The sequence below is a fragment of the Balearica regulorum genome, chromosome 3 (assembly GCF_011004875.1).
Source record: "Balearica regulorum gibbericeps isolate bBalReg1 chromosome 3, bBalReg1.pri, whole genome shotgun sequence".
Taxonomy (NCBI): domain Eukaryota; kingdom Metazoa; phylum Chordata; class Aves; order Gruiformes; family Gruidae; genus Balearica; species Balearica regulorum.
The window spans coordinates 1617056-1631206 of NC_046186.1; the positions used below are offsets into that span (position 1 = coordinate 1617056).

Here is a 14151-nt window from a genome sequence, read left to right on the forward strand (position 1 = left end):
CCCACGTACCCGGATCTCCGTCGTCACGGGGCACTTCACCAGCTTGAAGTTCTTGCCCATGTTGAAGCTGTTGCTGTAGAAGCAGACCTTGAGGATGCGCATCTCCTCCTTGTCCATCTCCAACGTCCCCATGCCTAGGGTGGCCTCCAACGTCCCGGCCAGGCTACGGGAGGAGCTGCTCCGTGGGCGACCCAGCGCCTCGGGGATGGCCGACATCCTCAGCACGCCCGGGGTGCTAGGAGCTGAGCATCCCTTCCCTGCGGGACAGACACCGAGCTGGCACCGCGGGGACCCTGGGGACAACGGGGGGGTCACCCTGCGGGGTGATGGGGATAGGAGAGGCAGGGGTGGGATGGGGACAGTGGGGACACCCCGCATGGTGGGGGGAAGAGAAGGAGAGATGGATGGAGACAGAGATGGGGAGAGAAAATAAAGCAAGAGAGAGTGCGACAAAGGGTGCCCTCCCTCCCGACTCACACCTCCTCCGAGCAGAGCCTTGTGTCCTCGTCACCTCCAGAGCAACACCCCTGTGTCCTCATCACCTCCAGAGCAATACCTCTGTGTCCCCATCACCTCCAGAGCAATACCTCCATGTCCTCATCACCTCCAGAGCAACACCTCTGTGTCCCCATCACCTCCAGAGCAACACCTCTGTGTCCCCATCACCTCCAGAGCAACACCCCTGTGTCCCCATCACCTCCAGAGCAACACCTCTGTGTCCCCATCACCTCCAGAGCAACACCTCCATGTCCTCATCACCTCCAGAGCAACACCTCTGTGTCCCACCACTCACCATTTGCTCCCACCCACGAAACCCGGGTGAAGGCTTCGGGCTGCAGCTTCCCAGCACAGGTACCTGCAGCTGCGGTTCAACAACGTGACCTCCCGACCGAGCTGAATTTAGCAGATAGCTTTGCAAAAAACCCCAAAGCAAACCAATAAAAAGCAAAACGGGGCAAGCAAGCCAGGTTCCTTCTCCCCTGGAAGGGCGATACTGATATATATCGATTTGCTCTTTTATTTTTAGAGGGGATAAAACCCAGAAGCCTGCTCAAAAAATGTCATTTGAGCTGGAAGGGAAGTGGCTTGAGTTTTCCCTTTGCTGAGAAAAATGTTTAATGGGGTATGTGGGTCTTGGATGATCTGAATGAATCAAAAATTTTCCTCTTCACGTGGCTTTTGGGTTGCAAGCTGGGCAGGGCTGGCACAGAAAAGGGTTTGCTCTGGGTTGCTTTCTCCACCCCTCTGGACATGCACCTGGGCTGAGACCAGGCAAACTCAGCTCACATAACCCCCTAAGAGCAAAGGTGTTTGTCCCAGCCTGGCCAGGATCTTCCCAGGAAAGCACGGAGCTTTGCACAGAGCCTCAGCGAGCAAAAAACCAGCCAGCGCAGCCAGATGCACGGGACAAATTCAGGTTTGCAAAGAGCTGCTCCAAACCACTTTTTTTTTTTTTTTTTTTTTTTGAGTGAAATTAAAAAAAAAAAAAAAAAGTGAAAGTTCACCCACTAGGCTGCTTCTGAGCTGGAGCCCCAGCTGAGCTCAGGCCTCGAGTTACTGATTAACCAGCTGCGGAGCCGTCTGCAAACTGGAGCGTTGCATCTCTCGCACGTCACTCCAGGTCTGCAACGCGGAAAGGTCCCAGTGTGGCTCCGGGGGGGTCCCGGCAGAGCTGGGGCAAGGGGGGGCAGAGGGGCTGGGGAGGGGCTGGGGGGGGGTCCGGGGGGGTCTCCCCAGCTCTGCCTTGCGAAGGCAGGCAGGGAGAGGAGCAGACCTGGAAGATGCCGCAGGGGGGTGACAGGGTGGGTGGGCTACGGGATGTCCCATACGTCCCCGTGCGCGGGGCTGGGGGTCCCACGACACCCACGGGGTCGTACAGCTGAGACACGCTCTGACGCGGCAGCAAACAGCAGCGGAGCATCCCTCATCTCCCCCAGGGCAACGCCAGCCCAAACCCCACGGCTGGCTGCCCCACCGCGGGTGGGGGCTGCAGCCGAAACCCCGCACCGGCCTCTGCAGAACCACGCGGGGACGGCGAGAAAAACACGCGGCGAGGAGCTGCTGGCAGAACCCCCTCTCCCGAGGCTGCCGGCTGCTGAGGTTTTTCTCTCCCCGTTCCCCCGTTTCTCCTTCCTCGCTGGGATTTGCACCGTCGTTTGCACGGCGCTCAGAGGCGGCTTCGCCGTAATTACAGCCCCGCGCGAACGTGCGTGCTGGCGGGACGCCGTGTGCTGCCTCCCGCAAGCTTTGTCTTTTTTAAAGCGACTCGCCTGAGTCACTGGCCTAAAAATACGCGCGGCGTAGCCTGGCACCTTCGGGGCCGTGCAAAGGGGTTTGCTGGCAGCGGCGCAATGCGTGGACGGCCCAGACTTTGTTTTTTCAGGTTTCTCCAAGGGAACGGGGAGCAGGGGGAGGGAAACGGCTCCGCATGCCCGTGGCTGCGATGGAGCATTGCTAGGAGGGCGATGGGATGCCGGGATGCTAACCTTGGACCCGAGCAAGGCAGCAGTGCTGAGCCGGGCACCCCTCGCCTCCGGCACGGGTTGGCACTGAGCCCAGCCACGCCGACGGACACGTGCGCGTGAGCTCACATGCATTTTCACACCGGGTTTTGCGTTGGGGTTTTGTTTTTTCTTTCTTTTTTTTTTTCTTTTCTTTTCTTTTCTTTGCAGCAGTGCCTCAGGCTGCACGGCGAGGATCTTACAACAACCCACATCCTTTGCAGAACACTCCGACGGGCCAGTTCTCTGCGTGCGACGTCCCTTTCAGCCAGGTCCCCTTCCCATGCGGGGTTACAAGAGCTGGCCAAAGCAGCGACAACCAGGGCATCCCGTCTTGCCCTGCCCTCTCTCCGGCCACGCCGGGGAAGCCGAGGACATCCCTGCAAGCGATATCATGGATGTGCACCCCCCTGAGCAACGCCAGCCCGCAGAACGCGTCCACGCTACGGCCACCCAGCATCGTGCAGCGCTGGACGAGGGTTTCCTGCTCATCTAGGCTCAAGCAGCAACAGGGTCGAGCAAAGTCAGCAACAGCCCGTCCCAGCTCGGTAGCCGGCGCAGAAACGCTCCGCTGCAGGCTTTGCTCGAGAGCTCGCTGCTCTGCAGAAGGGGCTGGTACCCAAAGAGCTTCTCCTCCCAGAAATATCTAAACTCAAGATTTCTTCTGCTCGATAGCTAAAAGCTGAACCCTGCACGCTTTGGGTTTCGCAGGGATCCTCCCAGGCAGGTGGCGGGGTGGGGGCGATGGCCTGAGCCAGCCCTGGGGAGGGGGACCCCCTCTCCCAGCTGAGCACATGCGCCCGGAATGTTGCACTTGGGCTTTTCTTCTTTTTCCCCAACCTTCTCTTCACTTCACTTTTTCTTCTTCCAGTCCCATCCCCACGACACGTCCCCCCACAGTGCAGTGACGGGGCTGAGCCCACGGGGCCAGGGCTGGGGCTGGGTGTCCTCTCTGTGGCGATGCTGCTGGGGAGTGGGGTGCAGAGAGCACCCCCCCAGACAACACCCCACTGAGAGCATTCAGCATAGAGCACCCCGCAGAGAGCACTGCACAGCCAGCACCCCCCAGACAGCACCCTGCAGAGAGCACCCCACAAACAGCACCCCGCAGACAGCACCCCGCAGGGAGCACCCCGCAGACAGCCAGCACCCCGCTGCCCCTGAGCAGCACCGCCGACCATCACGGCCGCAGGCGGCCAGGGCCGGAGGCAGCCAGCCTGAACAAGGGCACACCCCGCAGTTCCGTGTCCCCCCCGGACCTGGCACGGATGCGCGGGACGGCTCCGTCCCTCCAGCCGAGCACCCCGTGGTCTCCCGGCTCCCACACGCCCGGGGCTCACACTCTGCCCTTGCACACCCCTACCCCAGGCCACGACGCCTGTCCGACATAAAGCCTGCAAAGCGCAGCGAAGGTGCTGCCTGCACCCTGCCTGCACCCTGCCTGCACCCTGCCTGCCCCACGGCTGTGCAGTGTCTGGGGAGGGGGGGCACATCCCAGCTGCCCCCCGGCCGGGCACCCATTTGGCTGGAGGATGGAGAAGGGGCCCTGGCCACAGCCCGAGCCCCCCGAACCTCCACCCCTTGCCCACTCGCCTCCCCTCCGGCGTGGGGACATGTCCCACAGAGCCGGCTCTGTCCCCAGTGGGGACAGCGGTGTGGGACGTGTGACGCAGCCCCCGCCGGGCACGCGAGGACGAAGGATCCCACGGAACAGAACCCAGAGCTTGCACCGCTGCCGCCGTCACCGACATCCGCTTGCTGCAGCCTCTGCGTCCCCCCCGTCAGCCCCTGTCACCTTCTTCTGTGGGTGACACCCCGAAAGGTCCCCACGGCGATCCAGAGCCGCCTCCTCTGCCACACACTGGCACAGCCCCGCACCAGGAAGTTTTTCCAGTCGCTCTCACGCTCTTCAAAAAGTTTGGTGCCCCCAGGTGCCACTTCCTCCAGCCCTACCCCGAACCCCCGACACACCTCCGCTGACGGCCACGACCGCGGTGACACGCTGGAACCCCACCGAGCCCCTTCCCCCAACTCGGTGTGATGAGTTTGCACGTGCTCAGCCCTCCGCCCACCTCCTCGGGGTGAGGGTCTCGGTCCCACCGTCGCACCCCAGGGCACCCAGGCACCCAGGGAAGGGGGAGCAGGAGGCAAGCGGCACTTACGGCGAGGCGACCGTCCCCTCTGTCCCCACGCAGAGCCGGCGCTCACGGAGCTGGTGCTTCCTGCTGCAGCTGACAAGCGTGCGCAGAGGCATTTGCATAGCACCCAGGCAGGCAGGGCCCACGCTCACACACGTGCCGCGAGCGGCTGCTCGAGCCCGTCATGCAGATGGGGAAACTGAGGCACGGCTCACCCAGCACAGGAGACCCGGGTGGTCCCGGCGCGGGGCGGAGGATGCAGGCAGAGCAGGCAGGGCAGGCAGCTCGCATCCCCCTCCTCTGCAAACCCCAAACTCCCGCTGAGAGATGCCACGGCCCCGAAGTGCTGTGCCGGGGAGGGGGGGAATCTGACCCTGCGGGAACCAGAGGACGGGGCCAACGGTGACCCACGACTTACCCCGGCCACCCAGGAGGGTCTCTGGCTGCCAGACCGGCCCGTGGGCTCCACCATCCCTCACGCCAGGACCCAGCACATCCCTCTCCGAACTGTCCTGCCCCTTCTTTTGGCAGCCACCAAGTTGGACGCCAGCTCCATCCGAGGAAAACGGCCCCGGGAGCAAGCTGGGGATCCCAGCGCAGCCTGAGTCACCCCCGGGAGCAGCATTCCTCAACGTCAGGAGCCAGCGCAGGCAGGGCCCAGCAGGCAGGGCTGCCCGCTCTTTCCCCAACCCTTCCCCTATCTATGCAGGTATTTAAATGACTCATGACTTTATTGCTCTGGTTCCCGGCGGTGGAGGAACAGGCAGGCTCGGGCTCTCACCCTGTTTGGCACCTACGGCACCACACTCCAGCCCTGCTTCGGCACCGAAACCAGTGAGTTTCCACCGTATAAGTGGGAGCAGGGGTGGGTGCTGTCCCAGAGAGCACCCGCAGCGGTGTGACCACCCTGCTGCACTCCCAGCCTTATCTCTCGTTCCCCATATCTACCCCAAACCTGCCTTGCCCAGCTCCCATCCATCACTTCAGCCCTGTCCCCGGCGGGCAGGGGGGGAGCAGGGGGTTTGTGTCCCTGCTGCAGCTCCTGGCCAGGTACGGATGGCTGGCGACACAAAAACACGGCGCGTGACCTCAGGGTGCTGCCGGCACCTTGGTGGTGGCTGGGTGCCGAGCTCCAGCCAGATACGAGCCTCTGCCGTGGGGTGTGACACCGGCTGTCCTGCCTTGCCCATCGCCGCAGCCTGCTCGACTGCAGCCCAGCTGCCTTGCGCGTCCCATCCCCGTCCCCCGTCCCCTCTTCCCCCTGATCCTGCCCACCCGGGGCATCTCTCCCCTTTCCCACCAGCCCCGTGGGATTTTGCACCAGCCGGACCCGGCACATCCCCCGGCACAGCCACGATGCTGCCGGCTTGGCAAGGGGGATGCGACGGCCTTTAGACGTGGGACGTGAGATGGGATGGCAGTGGGGAGCGTGGTCCAGCGGTGAGAGCTGGCTGGGGGTCACCGGGACGGTTCTGCCGTCCCCTTTCCCCCCTTCCCCAGGCAGGCAGCACCAGGGCAGGCTGGGGACCGAGGGCTCCTCACGTGATGTCCCCACAGAGGAAGCCTGCGTTTCGCAAAGCAAAGGAAATGACACAGGCTCCGGCTGGCAGGGACAGGCTGCCTGGGAGGGGGGTCAGAGCAGGTACAGAGGCGGTTCCCCCTACTAAGGGACCCCAAAACACACCCCCCCCCCGCTGACACCTCCATCCCCGGTGCAGCAACTCCCCAAAACAGCCGAACCCCCCCCCAGCAGATGACAAGCATCCCCCAGACCTCCTCAGGTCCCGTTGTATTTCTCCCCGTCTTGCTACACCAGCAGCCCAGGACCCCCCATCCTGTGTCCTGCGGGGGGTTATCCCCCCCCTAAAGCAGGCGCTGCCCTTTTTCAGACCGGGAAATCATTGGCGTGGCTGGGTTTGGGTGCAGGGTCCCCATCTCCCCCCACATCCCATCTCCCATCCCGACACCCCGACTGTGACCTACACCCGAACAGCCGGTGAGACGGCCGGTACCGGTGATGCGTTCCTGGGGGAATTAGAAATAACACCCGGAGAGCTGCAGTCAAAGCCCACGCGTGGCAGCTCAGCTGGAGGGGGGGGTGACTCAGGCACTGGGGAAGGATCTCCGTGTTCCCAGCTCCATGTTTATCTGGAGCTGGGGATGGGACGAGGCAGGACCATCTGGGGAGGAACGGCTCACCAGGAGATGGGGACGGCAGCTCTGCCAGAGGCTGCGTGGGGAGGAGACGGGAGGCTGACGGCACGCTGGTCCCCGAGGTGCTGGGATGACCGTGCAAGGCTCCTCACGAGGGTGCAAGAGGGTGAGGGGCTCAAGGATGGCCAGCCCCACTTTTTTTGGCTATGGTCAATGTGGTGCCTTGTCCTGAAGACAAAATGTCCCTCTGAGCCCCTGCTAACTGCTCCTGACCACCTCCTTCCCAGGCAGGGGAGCTCTGCAGCCACCCCCCAGCACTTCTGCTTTTTTAATGGTTTGGGTGGGCAGGGACCTCCCAGCCCATCCAGTGCCACCCCTGCCATGGGCAGGGACACCCTCCACTAGCCCAGGTTGCCCAAAGCCCCATCCAACCTGGCCTTGACCACTGCCAGGGAGCCAGGGGCAGCCACAGCTTCTCTGGGCACCCTGGGCCAGGGCCTCAGCACCCTGGGCTGAAGGATTGCTGCCTCCCATCCCATCTCCATCTCCCCTCCTGCAGCTTCAGGCCATTCCCCTTGGCCTGTCCCTCCCTGCCCTTGGCACCAGCCCCTCTCCAGCTTTCCTGGAGCCCCTGCAGGGACTGGAAGGGGCTCCAAGGTCTCCCCGCAGCCTTCTCTTCTCCAGGCTCAACCAGCCCAACTCTCTCAGCCTGAGGTCTCCAGAGCAGAGGTGCTCCAGCCCTCGCAGCATCTCCGTGGCCTCCTCTGGCCTGGTTCCAACAGCTCCGTGTCCTTCTTGTGCTGGGGACCCCCGAGCTGGACGCAGCACTGCAGGGGGGTCTCAGCAGAGCGGAGCAGAGGGGCAGAATCCCCTCCCTCGACCTGCTGCTCACGCTGCTGGACACGCAGCCCAGCACACGGGTGGCTTTCTGGGCTGCCAGCGCACCTTGCTGGCTCATGGGGAGCTTCTCGTCCCCCAACAGCCCCAGTCCTTCTCCTCAGGGCTGCTCTCCATCCATTCCCTGCCCAGCCTGGAGTTGTGCTTGGGATTGCCCCGACCCACGTGCAGGACCTTGCCCTTGGCCTGGTTGAACTTCATGAGGTTCACACAGTCCCACCTCTCCAGCCTGTCCAGGTCCCTCTGGATGGCATCCCTTCCCTCCAGCGTGTCGACCCACCACACAGCTTGGTGTCGTTGGCAAACTTGCTGAGGGTGCACTCGATCCCACTGTCGCCGACAAAGATGTTAAACAGCGCTGGTCCCAACACCGACCCCTGAGGAACAGCACTCCTCACTGGTCTCCTGTTTGACGTTGAGCCGCTGACCACAACTCTTTGAGTGTGACCATCCAGCCAATTCCTCACCCACCAAGTGGTTCATCTGTCTAATCCACATCTCTCTCCAATTTAGAGACAAGGATGTTGTGCAGGACAGTGTCAGATGCTTTGCATGCCCAGGTAGATGACATCCGTTGCCCTTCCCTCATCCACCAACGCTGTAACCCCATCGTAGAAGGCCACCAAATTTGTCAGGCACGATTTGCCCTTAGTGAAGCCGTGTTGGCTGTCACCAGTCACCTCTTTATTTTCCATGTGCCTGAGCACAGTTTCCAGGAGGATCTGCTCCATGATCCTGCCAGGCACGGAGGTGAGACTGACCGGCCTGTCGTTCCCCAGATCTTTCTTTTTTCCCTTGTTTAAAACCGTGGGTTCTGTTTCCCCTTTTCCAGTCAGTGGGAACTTCACTGGTCTGCCACAGCTTCTCAGATATGATGGAGAATGGCTTGGCCACTTCATCTGCCAGTTCCCTCGGGACCCATGGGTGCCTCTCATCAGGTCCCATGGACTTGTGCACCTTCAGGTTCCTTAGGTGGTCTCACACCTGATCTTCTACAGTTCTTCATTCTCCCAGCCCCACCTTTGCTTTCTGTGAGCTCTGGAGCACTTGCTGGTGAAGACTGAGGCAAAAAAGTCATTGAGTACCTCAGTCTTCTCCATACCCCCGGTAACCAGGTCTCCTGTTTCGTTCTGGAGGGGCCCCACATTTCGTGAGCCCCATGGCTGCAGGGGGGGCCACAGCATCCTCCCCCCGGGCAGACTACCCACGTTTCAGACACAAGGTTTGCTACAACGATCCCTTCTGGTCTCCACCCCAATGGAAGATCTTCCTGCCTGAGCGTTGTCCCTTGGCCATGCCAGAGCTATCACCTCCTCCACACTGCTCCAACTAGGAGCAATCCCATGGCCACAGGGGGAAAAGACACCCCCTGAGCAGCCCCAGGTTTTGCAGGAAGAGGAGTTTGTCCTAAATCCCTCATCTTTTACGCCAGGAGAGACACAACTCACACCGGAGCCAGTAAAGCTGCATTTTTATATTCCCCTGCCTGCTGCCTGCCGCTGCCAGACACAAAAAGGCTCACGGGCAGGCTCTGACATCTGGTTTCCAGCCCAGGGACCAAGGTCCAGGGCCCCACAGACGTGCTCCGATCCTGCACTGTATCACGGGGGTCAGTCCCAGGGCTCCCATTCATTCTTACAGTTAATAATGGAATTATCACTCGATCCGTGTTTTTTCTTGTACTTTCTCAACCAAAAATGAGTCCAACGCTTCTCCAGCCGAGAATGATGCGACTAGGTGTAAGGAAAAGTGTCAAACATGCCAATAGCCTGGAAGAGCTCCCAAAATCAGGCCTAGGGGGGGCTCTGAAAGCCCTTGAGGGCATTTGTGGAGGGGATGCGGGAGATGTGTCCCGCCCTGGGACGATGCAGGAGCATCCCCAGGCCAAGGGGTTGGCAGGACTCAACCTTCCCCACCAAACCAAACCACCCAAGCTCACACAAATAACCCGTGAGCAGCATTCAAAGCCTCCCCTCCAGGAGGGGAAACAGCTTCCCAGGAACAGGGTGGGCGTATTTCCCAGTAACCTTTCTGCGGGAGAAGGAAGCGGAGCGGGTGAGGGCTTGCAGCATCATTTTTGGCACGGCGGGAAGCGTGCACGGCGGGTCCCGGTCGCTAAGCATCCCCGTCGCCAGGCAACCCGTGGGAATCACAGGAGATGCTGCTCCTGCTGCCTTTCGGGAAGGGGGAGGGAAAGGAAAATAGAGGGTCTGGGGTAGAACCTCCCACCGTGCACGAGGCTGGGAGGGAGCTGGCACTGGGCATCTGCGCACCCAGACACCCCCAGGCAGGGCACCCGTTTCTGGGTGCTTACACTAATTCCCCTTCTTATACTCTGAAGGAAACTCGTCTCCTCCAAAACTCCTGGCTAGGTTGTGGCTCTTTTTGGCAGAAATTTTCCCTGGGAGGATGCCAAGCTGCAGCTCCTCCAGCCCCCACCCGAAATCCTTCCCTGCACCAACCGGGAATTTCAAACTCCAGCTTCTTGTCCGCAGCCTGGAAAAGCCCTTGGCTGCGGTCGCACTGCACAGTGACAACTTCCCCGGGGCAAAAACCACCAAGCACCAGTTCGGAAGTCACCCCCGAGCCCTGCTTTGAAACTCATTTCCCTTTTCAAACTGCCAGGCTTCGCCACCGAGCCCTCTCAGTATTCTTGGTAGGTTCGTTAGCACGTCCCGCACCAGCCATTATATTATCTATACTGTCCTATACGGCCGCCGCGTGGCTTTACAGCCACCCATCCAGTCGGGCTGCGTTAGAGCTGCGCAGTCCCACACTGCAGCAGAGCCCGGGTGTGCAAAATGTGGGAAGTTTGCATTTCCCAGGAGAATTCAGCTGAGTTTGGGGGGCATTAATTGCTGTCATTTAATTAAGCGTTTTGTTTTCTTGCTGGTCAATCATTTCCAGCGCACGCTATCACACTGCTGCACAGGCTTACGCAAGACCGGCTTGCCAACAAACTGCAAGTTTTTTAGACTTTGCAAAGTTTTCAGCCCTTTTCTCGGAAAGATAAACATTTAAAATGTCATTTTAAGAAATGAAACAACCCAAATAATACCCTCCGAGGCGCCTTCAACCCTCTGCCCGCCCGACCTGAGCTGCAGAGGCACCAGCTCAGGCCAAAACATGACAGCCGGGTCTTTTTTTTTTTTTCCCTTGAACTCCCCCAAATTGGGTGATTTCTAAACTTTTTTCAGTGCGAGGCCCCTAGTTTTTGACCTCGAGGGTTTTTTTTTTTTTTTTTTTGATTTGGGCATGGGAGTGCGGGTCCCAGCAGGAGAAAAGGCAGCGGCAGCCCCGGTTAGCCCAGGGCTGGGACAGGGATGCTCTTGCTACGGAGCGGAGCATCCCGTGCTGTCACTGCAAGGGGAAGGGTTTGGGGATTTCGGTGGGGGGAATTTCCCGTCTGAAATGTCTCGGTGCTTCAGCCTGTGGAGATAAAACCAGGCAGCAAAATGCCAGGTGGAAATTCCCCGCTGGCTGGAAGCCGCCCTGGGGCCCCAAGGGGACGGACGGGCAGCACAGGCAGGTGTGTTGCCTCTGGCTGTGGCGGCAGAGGGAGGTGAAGGCAGCCCCCCCTTCCTCCTCCTCCTCTTCTTCCTCCTCTGCCCCCAGAGCAGCTCCCCAAGCCCTGCGGGGTGGCTCCCCCCAGCCTGGCACCCAGCGCTCTCCCGCTCACCCGGCGGGAAGGGGCAAGGAAAAGCTGCAGAGCCCTGCAAAGGGAAGAGGCGATTTCCTTCGGCAGGTCTGCACGGGGCGTAGCTGGGCACGGGGAGCGTGGCACGGTGTGCAGCGTGGCAGGGTGTGCAACATGGGGAGGTGTGCAGTGCGGCAGGGTGTGCAACATGGCACGGTGTGCAACATGGTGGGGTGTGCAACATGGGGAGGTGTGCAGTGCGGCAGGGTGCGCAGCGTGGCACAGTGTGCAGCGTGGCTGGGTGCGCGGTGTGGCAGGGTGTGCAACGTGGCGAGTTGTGCAGTGTGGAAGGTTGTGCAGCGTGGTGCTGTGTGCAACATGGCTGGGCGTGCAGCGTGGGTGGGTGTGCAGCGTGGGTGGGTGTGCAGTGTGGGTGAGCCTGCGGCATGGCGAGGCGTGCAGCGTGGCAGGGTGTGCAGCGTGGCAGGCTGTGCAGTGTAACCAGATGTGCAGTGTGGCTGGGTGTGCAGCATAACCAGATGTGCAGCATGGCAGGGTGTGCAGCATGGCAGGGTGTGCAGTGTAACCAGATGTGCAGTGTGGCCAGGTGTGCAGTGTGGCTGGGTGTGCAGCGTAGCCAGATGTGCAGCATGGCAGGCTGTGCAGTGTAACCAGATGTGCAGTGTGGCAGGGTGCGCAGTGTGGCACGGTGTGCAGTGTGGCACAATGCACAGTGTGGCTGGGTGTGCAGCGCAGCAGGCTGTGCAGTGGAGCCAGATGTGCAGCGTGGCAGGCTGTGCAGTGGAGCCAGATGTGCAGCGTGGCAGGGTGTGCAGTGTAACCAGATGTGCAGCGCGGCAGGCTGTGCAGTGGAGCCAGATGTGCAGCATGGCAGGGTGTGCAGTGGAGCCAGATGTGCAGCGCAGCAGGCTGTGCAGTGGAGCCAGATGTGCAGCGTGGTGGGCTGTGCAGCACGGCCAGGCGTGCAGCAGCTTGCACGAGGCTCAGAGGCAGAGCACCCCGGGCTGCTGGGGTCAGCTTAGGACACAAGACCGAGGTCAAGTTGCCCGTGGCAAGCTCCTGCCCGTGGCAGCCCTCCCGCTGAGCTGGACGGCTATCGAACGTGCACAAGTAACGGCACGGGGCTGAGGCTGGCTGGGCAGAGCCGGGAGCCAAGCGGGACAGGTAGCAGGATGGCCTGCAGGCAGGGCTGCGGGCAGGGGGCAGGCAGAGCTGTCCCGTGTCAGTTAACAGGGCCAAGATGCTGAAAACCTCCGTGGAAATCACGCAGGGCGTCACCGTGCAGCTTTCCAGTCCAAAGGAGCAAAGCGGACACTTTCAGGCCACTGTTTTCAAGTCGTCCCTGGGATGAAATAACTCACGCCCTAAAAACGTGTGGGTTTGGGTTTTGTTTTTTTTTTTCCCCAAAGGGGAGCGCTGCTTGTGCCTTCAAGTGGCTCTTTGCTCAGAGAAGCCATGGGCTCCGGGGTACCCGGCGCAGTGGCTCGCAGCGATGCTGCCTGCACGCGAATCTGCAGCACTTCCTTCCCTCCGTGGTGCCTTTCTACACAGTGAGGCCATCCCAGTTCAGCCCAGTGCACCAGCTAACCTGCCTTACTGGTGGTTACAGCCAGGGAGAAGCCTCCTGCCCCGGGACACGGCTGCTGGGTTTTACCCTGCGGGAACCAGAGTGCTGCTGATACCATTTTAAGCCATTTTTTGAACACAAAACTTAGCAAACCACCCCAAAATGAAAAGCCTGAGTCCTGCGAGGTTTCCCCGGGGGCTGACGGGAGCCACGTCTCCAACGTGTCATGTTCCTGTTCCTCCTTCGAAGCCACTTCCCCAAACAGAGCTGGGTGCCTCGCTGCGATGCCACCGGCACTGTCCCTCCCTGCCCCACGGGATCTGCGCTCTGGCCGGCCCCCCCCATCCCCGGGGGAAAACACCCCCGAGCCAGAGGGATTGCCACCCTCTCGGGAGGATTTTCCAAGGGAAAAATCTAATTTTACCCCTGTGATTCTGAAGGGAAAGGTCTCCCTGGGATTTTTGTGCTGAGCATCCAGGGTTTTACCCTTCCTGCCTGCCCGGATGCTTCAGCGGAGGAGACGTGGGTATTGCACGGGATCTGCCCCCGTTGCGATGTGAAACACGAGTGAGGCTTTGCACCAAAGGTTCCCAGCTCCGTCTACCCCTCGTGAGTAATAACTCTGCCAGGGAAAAAGCAAAATGATTCAGCCGCTGCTTTCCCAGCCCCCAGCGCCTGGAAGAGCCTTTGTGCCGAATAATAATAGCTGAGCGCAAAGGCATGGAAACGCAGAGCGTGGGGACAGCGGCACTTATTCCGGACCCGTGCGTGCCCTTGCACACGTTCATGTGTGCTCACTAGTGTGTGCAAAGCATGGCTGCCGAAGGCGAGGGTGTGTTTCCCATGCACGCACACCACCACGCGCTGGGTGTGCGTCCCTGCCCGTCCTTTGCAGACACCGGGGAGCGTGCAGCCCCCGTCCCCCACGGCTCCTGCCCGGAGAGCTGCAGCTTTCCCTGCTCCGGCTCTCACCCGTGCCCTCGCAGGCAAGGCTGGGAGCTGTGGATCAGGGCTGCAGACCCGAACCTGAAGGATGATCCGCATCCTGATGCTGCCCTTCCCTGCCCGACGCTGGGAAGCTCGTGGACTTTGGGCTCCTGCTATGAGGATCTGTCATCGGCACCCACGTGGGGGTGAACTTGCAGCATCCCCCCCCAGCCTTCGCCGCGCGGCTGATGCCAGCGGAGCGTTCGGAGGCGATTCCGCCTGCGGGAGCGATGGGTGAGAATGGGAGTG

The 14151-nt window shown here is 61.0% G+C and overlaps 1 protein-coding gene across 11 annotated transcripts in view; it reads right to left on the reverse strand.

The window, feature by feature from the left end:
* The window catches only part of PTK2B (protein tyrosine kinase 2 beta), a 36092-nt gene that overhangs the window by 18516 nt on the left and 3425 nt on the right, over positions 1-14151 (reverse strand). For 7 of the 11 annotated variants that reach the window (XM_075750251.1, XM_075750249.1, XM_075750248.1 and 4 more), the window contains exon 2: positions 10-257. In XM_075750251.1, the coding sequence (XP_075606366.1) occupies positions 10-216 (207 nt within the window). In that variant the 5' untranslated portion in view covers positions 217-257. Of the gene's footprint in view, positions 1-9; positions 258-4663; positions 4785-5057; positions 5339-14151 lie in introns of those variants that run through there. The other 4 variants (XM_075750254.1, XM_075750255.1, XM_075750253.1 and 1 more) reach the window with 4 other exon arrangements.